This window comes from Zonotrichia albicollis, chromosome 34 (genome assembly GCF_047830755.1).
Source record: "Zonotrichia albicollis isolate bZonAlb1 chromosome 34, bZonAlb1.hap1, whole genome shotgun sequence".
Lineage (NCBI taxonomy): Eukaryota > Metazoa > Chordata > Aves > Passeriformes > Passerellidae > Zonotrichia > Zonotrichia albicollis.
Window position 1 is genome coordinate 107,346 of NC_133852.1, and position 17,811 is coordinate 125,156.

The 17,811-nt window shown below is 60.0% G+C and overlaps 1 protein-coding gene across 2 annotated transcripts; it reads right to left on the reverse strand.

Annotated features, from left to right (window-relative positions):
• Positions 1-74: 74 nt before the first annotated feature.
• OTUD5 (OTU deubiquitinase 5) lies at positions 75-17,174 on the reverse strand. 2 transcript variants are annotated; one of them, XM_074531089.1, is made up of 9 exons: positions 16,449-17,174; positions 13,255-13,345; positions 12,256-12,320; positions 11,345-11,501; positions 9,167-9,315; positions 6,947-7,132; positions 4,147-4,348; positions 1,742-1,855; positions 75-240 (listed from the first exon to the last, which is right to left on the reverse strand). In XM_074531089.1, the coding sequence occupies exons 1-9, from the start codon at positions 17,013-17,015 to the stop codon at positions 122-124; spliced, it is 1,650 nt and encodes a 549-aa protein (XP_074387190.1). In that variant the 5' UTR covers positions 17,016-17,174; the 3' UTR covers positions 75-121. The 2 variants fall into 2 exon arrangements, with proteins under 2 accessions (XP_074387190.1, XP_074387189.1); XM_074531088.1 differs by having other exon boundaries at positions 13,255-13,348; positions 16,449-17,173.
• Between the last annotated feature and the right edge of the window lie 637 nt (positions 17,175-17,811).

The following is a 17,811-nucleotide window of genomic DNA, read 5'->3' on the forward strand; positions in this document are numbered from 1 at the left end:
TTTGGGTGTGTGTGTGGGGAGGGGGGATCCGGAGGGTCTCTCTGGGGGGGAGGGAGTTGGGGGATTATTTTGGGGGTGTTTTTTTTTTTGGGGGGGGGGGTCGCAGTCCGGGGGTTCAATATCAACTCTTGTCGGCGGCAGGGTCTCTGTGGCGCGAGGTTTTCATGGTCTCCAGGTACTCCTGCTGCGACACCGCCAGCACCGACGCCAGGATCTCGTCGTCCTCCCAGTCGTTCAGGCCTGGGGGGAACCCCCAAAAAATTTCAATTTGGGGTGGGGGTTTCGGGGAGAAAGTTTGGAAGCTCTGGGTGCAGCCCAGATGTTGAAATCGGGGTGAATTTGGGCTCAAAAATTGGAAAATAAAGGGATAAATCCATTCCCTCCATGGGGTTTTCCCAACTGCTGGATACCCAAAATTCTCATTAAATGAGCCCAGGAATAAAAATTCCTTGCCTAAATTGCATATCAACACTCCAAAAGTATGCTAAGTTCCCCAAAATGACCCTAAACCCCCAAACGGACCCAAAATTTCAATTTGGGGTGGGGGTTTGGGGGGGAGAAAGTTTGGAAGCTCTGGGTGCAGCCCAGGTATTGAAATCGGGGTGAATTTGGGCTCAAAAATTGGAAAATAAAGGGATAAATCCACTCCCTCCATGGGGTTTTCCCAACTGTTGGACACCCAAAATTTTCATTAAATTACCCCACGAATTCCTTGCCTAAATTGCATGCCAAGCCTCCAAAATGATGCTAAGTTCCCCAAAATGACCCTAAATCACTCCCAAAATTACTCTAAACCCCCAATATGCCCCAAAAATTTCAATTTGGGGTGGGGGTTTGGGGGGAGAAAGTTTGGAAGGTCTGGGTGCAGCCCAGGTGTTGAAATCGGGGTGAATTTGGGCTCAAAAATTGGAAAATAAAGGGATAAATCCACTCAAATCCATTCCCTCCATGGGGTTTATGCCAAAAATCCCAACTGCTCAGATTTTCACAATTCTAACTTAACTCTAAATTTTCATTAAATGAACCCAGCAATAAAAACTCCTCCCCTAAACTGCATGCCAAGCCTCCAAAATGATGCTAAGTCCCCCAAAACGACCCTAAATCACCCCCAAAATGACTCTAAACCCCCAATATGCCCCAAAATTTCAATTTGGGGTGGGGGTTTGGGGGGAGAAAGTTTGGAAGCTCTGGGTGCAGCCCAGGTATTGAAATCGGGGTGAATTTGGGCTCAAAAATTGGAAAACAAAGGGATAAATCCATTCCCTCCATGGGGTTTTCCCAACTGTTGGATACCCAAAAATTTTCATTAAATTACCCCACGAATTCCTTGCCTAAATTGCATATCAACACTCCAAAAGTATGCTAAGTCCCCCAAAATGACCCTAAATCACCCCCAAAATGACTCTAAACTCTCAAAAAGCAACCATAAAACGCCCCTAAATCCCCCAAAATCCCCTTAAAACACCCCCAAATACCCCAGAATCCTCTAAAACACCCCCAAAACCCCTCAATCCCCCAAACAACAACCCTTAAACATCCTCAAATCCCCCCAAAACCCCAAATTCCCCAAAAACCTGCAAAATAACCCTCAAAAAAAACATCTGAAATCTCTCCAGAACCGCTGTTAACCCTCCCAGAACACCCCAAAATCCCCCCGAAACGACCCTAAACCCTCCCAAATTTACCCGAATTTCCCCAAATTTCCCCCAAATTTCCCCAAATTCCCGTTTTTTTGGCTCACCGAAGGCGGTCGGGGACATTTGCTGCATGATGGCGCGGCACTCGAGGGCGGGGTACAGCGACACCAGCGGGGGCGTGGCCCGGCCGCCCCCCGCCCCCAGCTGGCTGCTGGTCCCTGAGGGGAAATTGGGGTTAAAGACCCCCAAAAATCCCCAAAAAACCAAAAAAACTCAAATCCCCCCGTCCCCAGCTGGCTGCTGGTCCCTGAGGGGAAATTGGGGTTAAAGACCCCCCAAAAAACCCCCAAAAAACCCCAAAACCCGCCCCCAGCTGGCTGCTGGTCCCTGAGGGGAAATTGGGGTTAAAGACGCCCCAAAAAACCAAAAAAAAAACAAAACAAATCCCCCTGCCCCCAGCTGGCTGCTGGTCCCTGAGGGGAAATTTGGGTTAAAGACCCCCCAAAAATCCCCAAAAAACCAAAAAATCCCAAATCCCCCCGGCCCTCAGCTGGCTGCTGGTCCCTGAGGGGAAATTGGGGTTAAAGACCCCCCAAAAACTCCCAAAAAACCAAAAAAACTCAAATCCCCCCGGCCCTCAGCTGGCTGCTGGTCCCTGAGGGGAAATTGGGGTTAAAGACCCCCCAAAAATCCCCAAAAAACCCCCAAACCCGCCCCCAGCTGGCTGCTGGTCCCTGGGGGGAAATTTGGGGTTAAAGACCCCCCAAAAATCCCCCCAAACCCGCCCCCAGCTGGCTGCTGGTCCCTGAGGGGAAATTGGGGTTAAAGACCCCCCAAAAATCCCAAAAAAACCCAAATCCCCCTGCCCCCAGCTGGCTGCTGGTCCCTGAGGGGAAATTGGGGTTAAAGACCCCCCAAAAAACCAAAAAAACCAAAAAAATAACCAAATCCCCCTGCCCCCAGCTGGCTGCTGATCCCTGAGGGGAAATTGGGGTTAAAGACCCCCCAAAAATCCCCCCAAACCCGCCCCCAGTTGGCTGCTGGTCCCTGAGGGGAAATGGGGGTTAAAGACCCCCCAAAAATCCCCAAAAAACCAAAAAAACCCAAATTCTCCCGCCCCTCAGCTGGCTGCTGGTCCCTGAGGGGAAATGGGGGTTAAAGACCCCCCAAAAATCCCCAAAAAACCCAAAAAACTCAAATCCCCCCGGCCCCAGCTGGCTGCTGGTCCCTGAGGGGAAATTGGGGTTAAAGACCCCCCAAAAACCCCAAATTGGGATCAGGGACCCTTCCCCCCAGACCCCAAATCCATCCCAATTCCCCAATCCCAGTCTGGGGTCCCAGTATTCCCCCCACAGGAATTGGTTTGGGGTCCCAGTGTCTCCCAGTCCCAGTTTGGGGGATCCCAGTGCCCCACTAACACCCAGTTAACGCCCCCAGCACCCCAAAACCCCCCAGTAACTCCCAGTTTGTGCCCCCAGTGCTCCCAGTTTGGCCTCCCAATTCTCCCAGTTTGGGGTTCCAGTGTCCAGTCTGAGCTCCCAGTGCTCCCAGTTTGGGCTCCCAGTTCCCCCAGTCCCCACAGTGGGATCTCTCAGTCCCCCCAATGCCCCCAGTTTGCACTCCCAGTGCCCCCAGTTTGTGTTCCCAGTGCCCCCAGTTTGGGCTCCCAGTCCCCTCAGTGCTCCCAGTCCCCCCAGTGCCCCCAGTCTCCCCAGTTTGCCCCCCAGTTTGTACTCCCAGTCCCCCCAGTTTGCCCCCCAGTCCCCTCAGTGCCCCCAGTCTCCCCGATTTACCCCCAGTTTACCCCCCAGTCTCCCCAGTTTGCCCCCAATCCCCCCAGTCCCCCCAGTTTGCCCCCAGTCTCCCCAGTTTGCCCCCCCAGTCCTCCCAGTTTGTGCTCCCAGTGTCCCCAGTCTCCCCAGTTTGCCCCCAGTCTCCCCAGTTTGCCCCCAGTCCTCCCAGTCCCCTCAGTGCTCCCAGTCCCCCAGTTTGCTCCCAGTCTCCCCGATTTGTCTCCAGTTTGCCCCCCCAATCCCCCCAGTCTCCCCAGTTTGCCCCCCAGCACCCCCAGTTTGCCCCCAGTCTCCCCAGTCCCCTCAGTGCCCCCAGTTTGCCTCCCAGTTTGTACTCCCAGTCTCCCCAGTTTGCCCCCAGTTTGCCCCCAGTGTCCCCAGTTTGCCCCCAGTCCCCCCAGTTTGCCCCCAGTCCCCTCAGTTTGCCCCCCCAGTCTCCCCAGTTTGTCCCCAGTCCCCCCAGTTTGCCCCCCAGTTTGCCCCCAGTCTCCCCAGTTTGTACTCCCAGTCCCCCCAGTCCCCTCAGTGCTCCCAGTCCCCCCAGTTTGTACTCCCAGTCCTCCCAGTCTCCCCAGTTTGCCCCCAGTCCCCTCAGTGCCCCCAGTTTGCCCCCTAGTTTGCCCCCCAGTTTGCCCCCAGTTTGCCCCCCAGTTTGCACTCCCAGTCTCCCCAGTTTGCACTCCCAGTCCCCCCAGTTTGCCCCCAGTGTCCCGCACCTGGTGCGCAGGGCGAGGGCGGTTTTCCAGCAGGGGGCGCTCCGGGCGAGGGCGGTTTGGGGCCGGGGGTCTCGGGGTGCAGCCCGGGGTGCTCGGGGGAGGGGGCGGCGCTGCGGGGCCGGGGGGAGCGCCCGCTCCACTCCTCCAGGCCGCTGGCGGCCGCTGCCGTGGCCGAGCTGCACGTGGCGCTGGCCTTGCGCGGCTGTGGGGACACAGAGTGACCACTGAGTGATCATTGAGTGACCAGAGTGACCACTGAGTGAGCACAGGGCTCAGCGCCCGCTCCACTCCTCCAGGCCGCTGGCGGCCGCTGCTGTGGCCGAGCTGCACGTGGCGCTGGCCTTGCACGGCTGTGGGGACACAGAGTGACCACTGAGTGATCATTGAGTGACCATAGAGTGACCACAGTGAGCAAAGAGTGACCACAAGTGGTCACTCCACTCCTCCAGGCCGCTGGCTGCGGCCGCCATGGCCGAGCTGCACGTGGCACTGGCCTTGCGCGGCTGTGGGGACACAGAGTGACCACTGAGTGACCAGAGTGAGCACAGAGTGACCACAGTGAGCAAAGAGTGACCACAAGGGTCAGTGGTCACTCCACTCCTCCAGGCCGCTGGCTGCAGCTGCTGTGGCTGAGCTGCACGTGGCGCTGGCCTTGCGCGGCTTTGGGGACAGTGAGAGTGACCATTGAGTGACCAGAGTGACCATAGAGTGACCACAGTGAGCACAGAGTGAACACAGCGAGCAAAGAGTGACCACAGGGGTCAGTGGTCACTCCACTCCTCCAGGCCGCTGGCTGCGGCCGCCGTGGCCGAGCTGCACGCGGCGCTGGCCTTGCGCGGCTGTGGGGACACAGAGTGACCACTGAGTGACCACAGAGTGACCACAGTGACTACTGAGTGACCACTGAGTAACCACAGAGTGACCACTGAGTGACCACAGGGCTCAGTGCCTGCTCCACTCCTCCAGGCCGCTGGCCATGGCCATGGTGTGGCTGTGGGGACACAGAGTGACCATTGAGTGACCAGAGTGACCACAGAGTGACCACAGTGAGCAAAGAGTGACCACAGTGACCATTGAGTGACCAGAGTGACCACAGTGAGCACAGAGTGACCACAGTGAGCACAGAGTGACCACAGTGACCACTGAGTGACCACAGTGAGCAAAGAGTGACCACAAGGGTCAGTGGTCACTCCACTCCTCCAGGCCACTGACCGCAGCTGCTGTGGCTGAGCTGCACGTGGCGCTGGCCTTGCGCGGCTGTGGGGACACAGAGTGACCATTGAGTGACCAGAGTAACCACAGAGTGACCACTGAGTGACCACAGTGACCATTGAGTGACCAGAGTGACCACTGAGTGACCACTGAGTGTCCACAGTGACCACAGAGTGACCACAGGGGTCAGTGGTCACTCCACTCCTCCAGGCCGCTGGCTGCGGCCGCCGTGGCCGAGCTGCACGTGGCGCTGGCCTTGCGTGGCTGTGGGGACACAGAGTGACCACTGAGTGACCGGAGTGACCATTGAGTGACCACAGAGTGACCACAGAGTGACCACAGAGTGACCACAGGGGTCAGTGGTCACTCCACTCCTCCAGGCCGCTGGCCATGGCCATGGTGTGGCTGTGGGAACACCAGGGGCTCGTGGGGACAGTGATGGTGACAGTGGTGGTGACACCAGGGGATGACAGGGACACCAATGGTGACACCAGGGGCTCCCGGGGACACGGATGGTGACACGGATGGTGACACTGGTGGCGACACAGATGGTGACACTGGTGGTGACACCAGGGGATGACAGGGACACCAATGGTGGCACCAGGAACTCCCAGGGACACGGATGGTGACACAGATGGTGACACTGGTGGTGACACCAGCGGATGGCAGGGACACGGGTGGTGACACCAGGGGCTCAAAGGGACACGGATGGTGACGCTGGTGGTGACACGGATGGTGACACTGGTGGTGACACCAGCGGATGGCAGGGACATGGGCGGTGACACCAGGGGCTCAAAGGGACACAGGCGGTGACACAGATGGTGACAGGGATGGTGACACCAGGGAATGGTGGGGACACAGATGGTGATGGGGTGGGGACAGGGATGGTGACACGGACAGTGACAGGGATGGTGACACGGATGGTGACACAGTGACAGGGACGGTGACATGGACAGTGACAGAGATGGTGACAGGGATGGTGACAGGGATGGTGACAGGGATGGTGACAGGGATGGTGACACCAGGGGAGGGCAGGGACACAGATGGTGATAGGGGTGGTGACACAGATGGTGACATGGACGGTGACATGGACGGTGACAGGGATGGTGACACTGGTGATGACACTAGGGACACAGTGAGACCGATGGTGACACGAGGGGCTCACAGGGACACAGCCAGTGACAGTGACGGTGACAGGGACGGTGACACTGGTGACACGGAAGGTGACAGGGATGGTGACAGGGATGATGGTGACATGGACAGTGACACGGATGGTGACACTGGTGACACGGAAGGTGACAGTGACAGTGACATGAGGAGCTCACAGGGACACGGATGGTGACAGGGATGGTGACAGGGATGGTGACACTGGTGATGACACTAGGGACATAGTGACACGGAAGGTGACACGGAAGGTGACACGAGGGGCTCACAGGGACACAGCCAGTGACAGTGACGGTGACACGGAAGGTGACAGTGACGGTGACACGAGAGGCTCACAGGGACACAGACGGTGACAGTGACGGTGACAGGGATGGTGACACCGGTGACAGTGACAGTGACGGTGACACCGCGGCGCCGTCCCCACCTGCCGCGCCTGCTTCTCCTGGTCGCGCAGCCACTGCAGGTAGGACTCGCGGGCCACCTGCTCCTCGATGGCCTCGTTGGTGGCCTCCCAGTCGGTGGCGCGCTTCTTGTCCTCCAGCATCTGCTGCTCGATCCACGACTCCTCCGACGTCTTGATGGCGCTCTTCATGAGGGACTGCTCCGCCAGCTGCGGACAGGGCACGTCAGGGACAGCGGGGACAGCGGGGACATTGGGGATACTGGGGACACCGGGACATGAGGGGACACTGGGACATCGGGGACATTGGGGACATTGGGGATATTGGGGACATTGGGGACATTGGGGATGCTGGGGACATTGGGGACACCAGGGGACACTGGGGATACTGGGGACATTGGGGATACTGGGGACACCAGGGATGTGAGGGGACACTGAGGACACTGGGACGTGAGGGGACCTTGGGGATACTGGGGACATTGGGGACATTGGGGATACTGGGGACATTGGGGACACCAGGGGACACTGGGGATACTGGGGACATTGGGGATACTGGGGACATTGGGGACACCGGGACATGGGGGGACATTGGGGACACTGGGGACATTGGGGATACTGGGGACCTTGGGAACATTGGGGATACTGGGGACATTGGGGACACTGAGGACATTGGGGACACCAAGGAACATTGGGGATAGTGGGGACATTGGGGACACCAGGGATGTGAGGGGACACTGAGGACACTGGGACGTGAGGGGACATTGGAGATACTGGGGACATTGGGGACACCAAGACATGAGGGGACATTGGGGACACCGGGGATACTGGGGACATGAGGGGACATTTGGGGATACTGGGGACATTGGGGACACCAGGGGACCTTGGGGATACATTGGGGACACCGGGGGACCTTGGGGACATTGAGGACACCAGGGGACATTGGGGACACTGGGATGTGAGGCGACACTGGGGACATTGGGGACACCAGGGGATGTGAGGGAACATTTGGGGACATGAGGAACCTGAGGGGACATTGGGGACACCAGGAACACACAGGAGACACCGTGGGACATGCAGGGCTCCCACCCCCACCCCCCAAATCAAGGCCCCCAGACCCCAATTTCGGGGTCCCCCCTGTCCTGTACCCCTGGTTTGATTGAGGGCAGCCCCAGCCCCACAGAAAGGGGGCTCAGGGAGGGTCCCCAGACCCCAATTTTGGGGTCCCACCCCCTAAATCAGATACCCCAGACCCCAATTTCGGGGTCCCCCCCATTTACCCCCAGTTTGATTGAGGGCAGCCCCAGCCCCACAGAAAGGGGGCTCAGGGAGGGTCCCCAGACCCCAATTTTGGGGTCCCCCCTGTCCCGTACCCCTGGTTTGATTGAGGGCAGCCCCAGCCCCACAGAAAGGGGGCTCAGGGAGGGTCCTACCCCCCAATCTTGGGGTCCCACCCCCTAAATCAGATACCCCAGACCCCAATTTTGGGGTCCCCCATCCTGTACCCCCTGGTTTGACTGAGGGCAGCCCCAGCCCCACAGAAAGGGGGCTCAGGGAGGGTCACACCCCCCCAAATCAAGCCCCCAGACCCCAATTTCGGGGTCCCCCTGTGCCGTACCCCCGGTTTGAAGGAGGGCAGCCCCAGCCCCACAGAAAGGGGGCTCAGGGAGGGTCACACCCCCCCAAATCAAGCCCCCAGACCCCAATTTCGGGGTCCCCCCCATTTACCCCCGGTTTGAAGGAGGGCAGCCCCAGCCCCACAGAAAGGGGGCTCAGGGAGGGTCCCACCCCCCCAAATCAAGCCCCCAGACCCCAATTTCGGGGTCCCCCTGTGCCGTACCCCCGGTTTGAAGGAGGGCAGCCCAGCCCCACAGAAAGGGGGCTCAGGGAGGGTCCCCAGACCCAAATTTCAGGGTCCCCCCTGTCCTGTACCCCTGGTTTGATTGAGGGCAGCCCCAGCCCCACAGAAAGGGGGCTCAGGGAGAGTCCCACCCCCCAATTTCGGGGTCCCCACCCCACGTACCCCCGGTTTGAAGGAGGGCAGCCCCAGCCCCACAGAAAGGGGGCTCAGGGATGGAATGGGGGCTCAGGGAGGGTCCCCAGACCCCAATTTCGGGTTCCCCCCTGTCCTGTACCCCCAGTTTGATTGAGGGCAGCCCCAGCCCCACAGAAAGGGGGCTCAGGGAGGGTCCCACCCCCCCAAATCAAGCCCCCAGACCCCAATTTCGGGGTCCCCCTGTGCCGTACCCCCGGTTTGAAGGAGGGCAGCCCCAGCCCCACGCCGATGGTCGCCTTGTTGGGGTTCACCACGGAGTTGTAGTGGATGTTGCGGTGGTAGCTGACCCGGATGGGCTCGTCCTCGTTGTGCTGGATGCCGTGGAACGTGTTGATGGGCTCTGGGCACCCCAAAAATAACACACAGCACCCCAAAAATACAGATTAAATCATTGAGAAAATACCTGGAATCCTAAAAAACTGACTGGGATCCCCAAAAATCCAGATGGGATCTCGCAAAAACAGATGGGACCCCAAAACACACGTGGCACCCAGAAAACCCAAATGGGACCCCAAAATAACACACAGCACCCCAAAAATAGAGATTAAATCATTGAGAAAATAGCTGGAAGCCAAAAAAACTGACTGGGATCCCCAAAAATCCAGATGGGATCCGAAAAATCCAGATAGGATCCGAAAAATCCAGATGGGATCTCACAAAAACAGACGGGACCCCAAAACACACGTGGCACCCAGAAAATCCAGATGGGACCCCAAAATAACACACAGCACCCCAAAAATACAGATGGGATCTCAAAATACATGTGGGACCCCAAATACAAATGGCACCCCAAAAATCCAGGTGAAATCCTGGAAACAACGGCTGGGATCCTAAAAAACTGCCCGCGATTCCCCGAAATCTAAATGGGATCCAAAAAAGTACAGATGGGATTTCACAAATACAGACGGGATCCCCAAAATTCCAGATGGGATCCCAAAACAGAACAGATGGGATCCCAAAAAAGAACAGATGGGAACCTCAAAAAAGTACAGATGGGATCCCCAAAAAATCCAGATGGGAACCTCAAAAAATCCAGATGGGATCCCCAAAAAATCCAGATGGGAACCTCAAAAAAAAAACCAGATAGGACCACAAAAATCCAGATGGGATCAAAAAAAAAAAAAACAAACCAGATGGGATCCCCAAAAATTTGGATGGGATCCTCAAAAAATCCACCTGGGACCCCAAAACAGCACCTGGGACACCCAAAAATCCAGCTGGGATCCCCAAAAATCCAGCTGGGATCCCCAAAAATCCAGCTGGGATCCCCAAAAATCCAGCTGGGACCTCCAGAATGGCACCTTGGACCCCTCCCCAGTGCTCCCAGTGCCCAGAGGTCCCTCAGGGACCCCTCCCCAATAACCCCAGTGCCCATGGGACCCCTCCCCATTGATCCCAGCACCTGTGGGACCCCTCCCCACTGCTCCCAGTTGCTCAGGGACCCCTCCCCAGTGCTCCCAGTGTCCATGGGACCCCTCACCAGTGCTCCAGTCCCTCAGGGACCCCTCCCCAGTGCTCCCAGTGCCTCAGGGACCCCTCCCCATTGATCCCAGTTCCTCAGGGACCCCTCCCCAATAACCCCAGTGCCCATGGGACCCCTCCCCAGTGCTTCCAGTGTCCATGGGACTCCCCCGCAGTGCTCCCAGTTGCTCAGGGACCCTTCCCCATTGATCCCAGTTCCTCAGGGACCCCTCCCCAATAAACCCAGCGCCCATGGGACCCCTCCCCACAGCTCCCAGCGCCCATGGGACCCCTCCCCAGTGCTCCCAGTTGCTCAGGGACCCCTCCCCATTGATCCCAGTCCTTCAGGGACCCTTCCCCAGTGCTCCCAGTCCCTCAGGGACCCCTCACCATTGATCCCAGTCCCTCAGGGACCCCTCCCCAATAAACCCAGCGCCCATGGGACCCCTCCCCAGTGCTTCCAGTGTCCATGGGACTCCTCCCCATTGATCCCTGCACCTGTGGGACCCCTCCCCATTGATCCCTGCACCTGTGGGACCCCTCCCCAGTGCTCCAGTCCCTCAGGGACCCCTCACCATTGATCCCAGTACCCAGAGGTTCCTCAGGGACCTTTCCCCAGGGCTCCCAGTTCTTCAGGGACCCTTCCCCACAGCTCCCCATCGCTCTGGGTCCTCCATGGCTCCTCAGGGACCCCTCCCCAGTGCTCCCAGTTCATCCCAGTGCTCCCAGTCCATCCAGTCTCACCAGTGCCATACTGGTAGACCTCGACGGGCCGGTTGTACATCTCGGCCATGGCCTGTGGTTCCCATGGCCCCTCAGAGACCCCTCCCCAATAACCCCAGCACCCAGGGGACCCCTCCCCAGCGCTCCCAGTCCATCCCAGTGCTCCCAGTCCATCCCAGTCTCACCAGTGCCGTACTGGTAGACCTCGACGGGCCGGTTGTACATCTCGGCCATGGCCTGCATCTCGATGTGGTTCCCGTGGCAGGTGCTCTTGCGCTTGCGGTTGATGTAGGTGGTGAAATCCTCCGTGACGTAATTGGAGAAATAATCGGCGTTCTTCATCTGGGGACACAGGGGACACGTTGGGGACACGGGGGACAGGTTGGGGACAGGCTGGGGACACAGGGACACGTTAGGGACACAGGGGACAGGCTGGGGACAGGTTGGGGACAGGCTGGGGACAGTAGTGGGGAGGGACACAGAACCACAGGGACACGGGGGACAGAAGTGGGAGAGCCCTGGGGACACTGAGGGAGCCTTGGGGACACTTGGGGGACAGGGGAGGGAACAGTGGCCAGGTCCCCCCCAGGGTTCTGAGCACCCTCCCAGTCCCTCCCAGTGCATCCCAGTCCATCCCAGTGTCCTCCCAGTCAATCCCAATGCTCTCCCAGTGCATTCCAGTCCATCCCAGTCCCCTCCCAATCCTCCCAGTGCTCTCCCAGTCCATCCCAGTCCCATTCCTAGTGCCCTCCCAGTCCATCTGTGTCCCCTCCCAGTCCCCTCCAACGCTTTCCCAGTCCCTCTCAGTGTCCTCCCAGTCCCCCCCAATCCCCATCCCAGTCCCTCCCAGTCCATCCCAGTATCCCCCAATCCCCTCCCAATCCCTCCCAGTATCCCCCAATCCGCCCCCAGTCCCTCACCAGTCCATCCCAGTCCATCCCAATCCCTCACCAGTCCATCCCAGTCCTCCTCAGTGCATCCCAGTCCATCCCAGTGTCCATCCCAGTCCCTCCCAGTCCCTCACCAGTCCATCCCAGTCCCCCCCAGTCCATCCCAGTATCCCCCAATCCCCTCCCAGTCCCTCCCAGTCCCTCACCAGGTAGTCCATGCAGTGCTTCCTCACCACCTCGTGCATGTCCTGGTCTCCGTACACCTGATCAGCTGCGGGGGGGACACACAGGGGGGGTTTGGGGTTTTTTGGGGGTAATTTTAAGGGTGATTTTGGGGGATTTTTGGGGGGTTTTTGAGTGATTTTGAAGGAATTTTGGGGTGGTTTTGGGGGGTTTTTGGGGATGATGTTAGATTTTTGGGGGGGATTTGGGGTATTTTGGGTTTTTTTGGAGTGATTTTGGGTGGGTTTTGGGGTGATTTTGAGGTTTTTTGGGGGGATTTTTGGGGTATTTTTTGGGGGATTTTGGGAGGATTTTAGGAGGATTTTGAGGTGTTTTTGTGGGGTGATTTTAGGGCGTTTCTTGGAGTGACTTTACGGGGTTTTTGGGGGGTTTTGGGGGTGATTTCGGGGCATTTTTTGGAGTGAATTTGGGAGGTTTTTGGGGGTGATTTTGGGTTAATTTTTGGGGTGATTTTAGGTTTTTTTGGGGGTGATTTTGGGAGATTTTTTGGTGTGATTTTATGGGTTTTTTGTCGTTATTTTGGAGATAATTTTGGGGTGATTTTGGGTTAATTTTTGGGATGGTTTTGGGAGGTTTTTGGGGTGATTTTAGGCTTTTTTGGAGGTGATTTTGGGAGATTTTTTGGTGTGATTTTGTGGGTTTTTTTGTGGTTATTTTGGGGTGATTTTCGGTTAATTTTTGGGACGGTTTTGGGAGGTTTTTGGAATGATTTTTGCTTTTTTTGGAGATAATTTTGGGAGATTTTTTGGTGTGATTTTGTGGTTTTTTTTGTGGTTATTTTGGAGATAATTTTGAGGTGATTTTGGGTGGATTTTGAGGGATTTTTGGGGGTGATTTTAGAGAATCTTTTGGGGTGATTTTGGGGAATTTTTGGGGCGATTTTTGGGGTGATTTTTGGGGTGATTTTGGGGAATTTTTGGGGTGATTTTTGGGGTGATTTTTGGGGTGTTTTTGGGGCTCACCCACGGCCCGGAACAGGCAGGCCCCGTCCTCCTTCATGCGTTTGATGATGAAGCCTTTCTTCTCCCGCAGAGCCTTCTCGAACCGGTGCTCCTGCTGGAGACACAGCCGGGCTCGGGGGGGGCACGGGGGTCTTTGGGGGGGTCCTGGGGGTCTTTGGGGGGTCCCTTGGGTCATTGGGGGGGTATGAGATGGGGGGAGCTCAGGGAGCCACAGAGGATGAGGAATGGAGCTCACAAAGGGGAAAAAAATGGGGGGGTCCTGAGGGGGTCCTGGGGGGTTTTGGGGGGTCCTGGTGGGTTTTGAGGGGGTCCTGAGGGGGTTTGGGGGGGTCCTGGGGGGGTATTGGGGGTCCTGAGAGGGTTTTGGGGGGTCCTGGGGGGGTAAAGGGAGGTTTGGGGGGGAATACAGGGGGGTTTTGGGGGGTCCTGGTGGGTTTTGGGGGGGTCCGGGGGGGGTTTTGGGGGGGTCCTGGTGGGTTTTGGGGGGGTCCTGAGGGGGTTTTGGGGGGGTCCTGGGGGGTTTTGGGGGGTCCTGGGGGGTTTTGGGGGGTCCTGGGGGTCCCAGAAAAGGGGGACAGGAGGTTCTGGGGGTGTCACCAAGTGGGGACACTTTGGGAATGTGGGGAGGGGTCCCAGGCCAGCAGGGAAAGGTGAGGGGGGGGGTGTCCAAGAAATCTTGGGGGACAAGGAGGGGGTCCCAAAGCGGGGGAGAGACAAAGCGGTGACAATTTGGGGACAAACAGCGGCGAAAAGGGGACGGTGACAGCCCTGCATGGGGGGGAGGGGACACAACAGCGCGACAACGCGGGGACAGCGAACCCTGGCAGGTCCCTCGTGTCCCCCCAATGTCCCCCAATGTCCCCTGCTGTCCCCCCACTGTCCCCCTGACGTTTCCTGGTGCCCCCCAATGTCCCCAGGTACCACCTGATGTCCCTTGCTGTACCCCCAATGTCCCTGTGGTTTCCCTTCAATGTCCCCCAGTGTCCCCCAACGTCCCTTGCTGTCCCCCCAATGTCCCCTCAATGTCTCCCCACTGTCCCCCAGCGTCCCCTGGTCCCCTCTCACTGTCCCTATGTCACCCTCAGTGTCCCCAGGGCCCCTCAGTGTCCCCAGATGCCCCCGGTGCCCCTCACTGTCCCCCCCGGTGCTCATTTTGTCCCCCCAGTGTCCCCTGATGTCCCCCTGGTTTCCCCCCAGTGTCCCTCGCTGTCCCTCAGTGTCCCCTGCTGTCACCCTGATGTCCCTCCAGTGTCCCCCTGTGTCCTCTGATGTCCCCCAGTTCCCCCTGGCTGTCCCCCCACGTGCTCCCCAGTGTCCCCGTGGTGCCCCCCAATGCCCCTCAGTGTCCCCAGATGCCCCCCCCCGGTGTCCCCCAATGTCCCCTCACTGTCCCCACACTGTCCCTGGTGTCCCCCCAGTGTCCCCTGATGTCCCCTTGGTTCCCCCCAGTGTCCCCTGGTCCCCTCTCACTGTCCCTATGTCCCCTCCAGTGTCCCCAGGGCCCCTCAGTGTCCCCAGATGCCCCCAGGTGCTCATTTTGTCCCCCACAGTGTCCCCTTGCTGTCCCTCAGTGTCCCCAGATGCCCCCGGTGCCCCTCAGTGTCCCCAGATGCCCCCAGGTGCTCATTTTGTCCCCCACAGTGTCCCCTGATGTCCCCCTGATCTCCACCAATAATTCCTGGTGTCCTCAAATGCCCCCACGGTGTCCCCATTGTCCCCACACTGTCCCCAGTGTCCTCCCAGTGTCCCCTGACGTCCCCTTGGTTCCCCCCAGTGTCCCCTCGCTGTCCCCTGGTCCCCTCTCACTGTCCCCCAGGGCCTCTCCAGTGTCCCCAAATGCCCCTAGTGTCCCTCAGTGTCCCCTGCTGTCACCCTGATGTCCCTCCAGTGTCCCCTGATGTCCCCCAGTCCCCCCTGGCTGTCCCCCCAGGTGCTCCCCAGTGTCCCCGTGGTGCCCCCCAATGCCCCTCAGTGTCCCCAGATGCCCCCCTGGTGTCCCCCAATGTCCCCTCACTGTCCCCACACTGTCCCTGGTGTCCCCCCAAAATCCCCTGATGTCCCCTTGGTTCCCCCCAGTGTCCCCTGGTCCCCTCTCACTGTCCCTATGTCCCCCCCAGTGTCCCCAGGGCCCCTCAGTGTCCCCAGATGCCCCCGGTGCCCCTCACTGTCCCCCCCCAGTGCTCATTTTGTCCCCCCCAGTGTCCCCTGATGTCCCCCTGGCCTCCCCCAATAATTCCTGGTGTCCTCAAATGCCCCCACGGTGTCCCCATTGTCCCCACACTGTCCCCGGTGTCCCCCCAGTGTCCCCTGATGTCCCCTTGGTTTCCCCCCAGTGTCCCTCGGTGTCCCTCAGTGTCCCCTGGTCCCCCCTGGCTGCTTCCCCAGGGTCTCTCCAGTGTCCCCAAAGTCCCCTGGTGTCACTCGCTGTCCCCCCAAGTGCTCATCTTGTCCCCCCCAGTGTCCCCTGACGTCCCCTCGCTGTCCCTCAGCGTCCCCAGATGTCCCCCAGCTCCTCTCCAGGGTCCCTGGATGCCCCTCGCTGTCCCCCCGGTGTCCCCCAATTTCCCCCGCTGTCCCTCAGTGTCCCCCGGTCCCCTCTCATTGTTCCCCAGATCCTCCCCAGTGTCCCCACGGTGTCCCTCGGTGCCCCTCAGTGTCCCCAGATGCCCCCGGTGTCCCTCGCTGTCCCCCCAAGTGCTCATTTTGTCCCCCAAGTGTCCCCTGATGTCCCCCCAGTGTCTCCCAGCGCTCTCTGATGTCCCCCTTGGTGTCCCCACACTGTCCCTGGTGTCCCCTGATGTCCCCTTGATTTCCCCCCAGTGTCCCCCGGTGCCCCCGGGTCCTCTCCAGTGTCCCTGCTGTCCCCCCACGGTGTCCCTTGGTGCCCTTTGGTGTCCCCAGATGGCCCCGAATGTCCCCTCGCTGTCCCCCCAGGTCCTCTCCGGATGTCCCCCAGTGTCCCCTGATATCCCCTCGCTGTCACTCAGTGTCCCCTCTCACTGTCCCCCAAGTCATCCCCAGTGTCCCCGGTGCCCCCTCGGTGTTCCTCGCTGTCCCCCCCGGTGTCCCCTGATATCCCCTCATTGTCCCCCCCGGTGTCCCCTGATCCCCTCTCACTGTACCCCAGGTCCTCCCCGGTGTCCCCCTGATGTCCCCCCGGTGTCCCCCTGATGTCCCCCCGTTTGTCCCCGCACCTGCTCGGCGGTGGCCGGGTCCATCTCCACCCTTCCCGCCTCGTACTCATCCTCGCTGTTGTAGCCGCCTCCCGCCTCGTCGGGCCCGGGGCTGCCGCAGCCGGGGGGTCCCAGCCCCATCCCGAGCCCGATCCCGCCGGGGCCGGAGCCCGCGGGGCCCGCGCTGGGCCCGGCCCCTCCTCGCCGCCGCCGCTTGCTGTGCCCGGGGCCTCCCCCGGCTCCGCCGCCGCAGCCGGGCCCGCGGGGCTCGGGCAGCCCCAGCGCCGCCGCCTCCAGCCCCAGCAGCGCCGCGGGGCCGTCGGCGGAACCGGGCCCGCCGCTACCGGAGCCGGGCCCGGCGGGAGGAGGAGAACCGGCGGCACCGGGCAGCCCGGCCCAGCCCCGCAGCGGCGGCGGCGGAGAGGCGCGAGGCCGCGGCCCCCCCACGCCGGGCCCGCCGGGTTCGCCGACGCCTCCGGGGCCTCGCTCGGGCCCCGCGTCCGCTCCGCGCTCGGGCCCCGCGTCAGGGCCGGAATCGCCATCACCGTCGGGAGCCGGGACCGGCTTTTTCTTGGGGAGGATGGTCATGGCGGGGCGCGCATGGGGCGCGGGCGCGCCGCGGGGCTCGGGGGGCGCCGCGGGGCTCGGGGGCGCCCCCGGCGCTGAGGGGCCGCGGGCGCTGCGGCCGCCGGGGCCGTGTCAACATCAACAGCCGCGACCTCCGACCCCGCGCGCGCTTCCGCCTCGCCCGCGCCGCGCCGCGCCATTGGCTGGCGGAGGAAGGGGAGAGCAGTGATTGGCTGAGACAGCGGAGGAAGTCCCGCCTTTCGTCTCTGCGCCTCGGTGAGGGGGAGGCGGGATGGGTGTTGCCATGGTGATGGAGGGGGAGAGCGGGGATTGGGTGAGGCGGGGAGGGAGGGAGGTGATTGGTTGGGTTTGGGGGAGGGAAAGGAGCGGTGATTGGCTGGGGGAGGTGTCGGTTAAGCGGAGGGGGAAGGAGAGGTTCGGGGTAAACGTGAGCGTTGATTGGGTGGTGGCACGTCAATCATTAGTAGGCGGGAGCAGCGAGGAGACGCCGAGCGCTGATTGGTGCGCGTCTTAACCCCGCCTGCATCGCCTTCTTATTGGCTGCAGCAAGCGACCTAATTTCCTATTGGCTCGGTGCGGCAGGGGCGGAGCCGAGGATAGGAGCACCGCCCCGTCGTGACTCCACCCACCACCTGTCAATCTTCCGTAAACCCCGCCCCTTCCCGCCCTCCCGCGTGCTCCGATCTTCCAAAAACGCCTCAGGACCCCCCAAAATCCCTCCAGGAACGCTCAAAACCCCTCAGGACTCCCCCAAATCATCTCAGGACCATCCAAAACCCACCAGGATCCCCCCAAA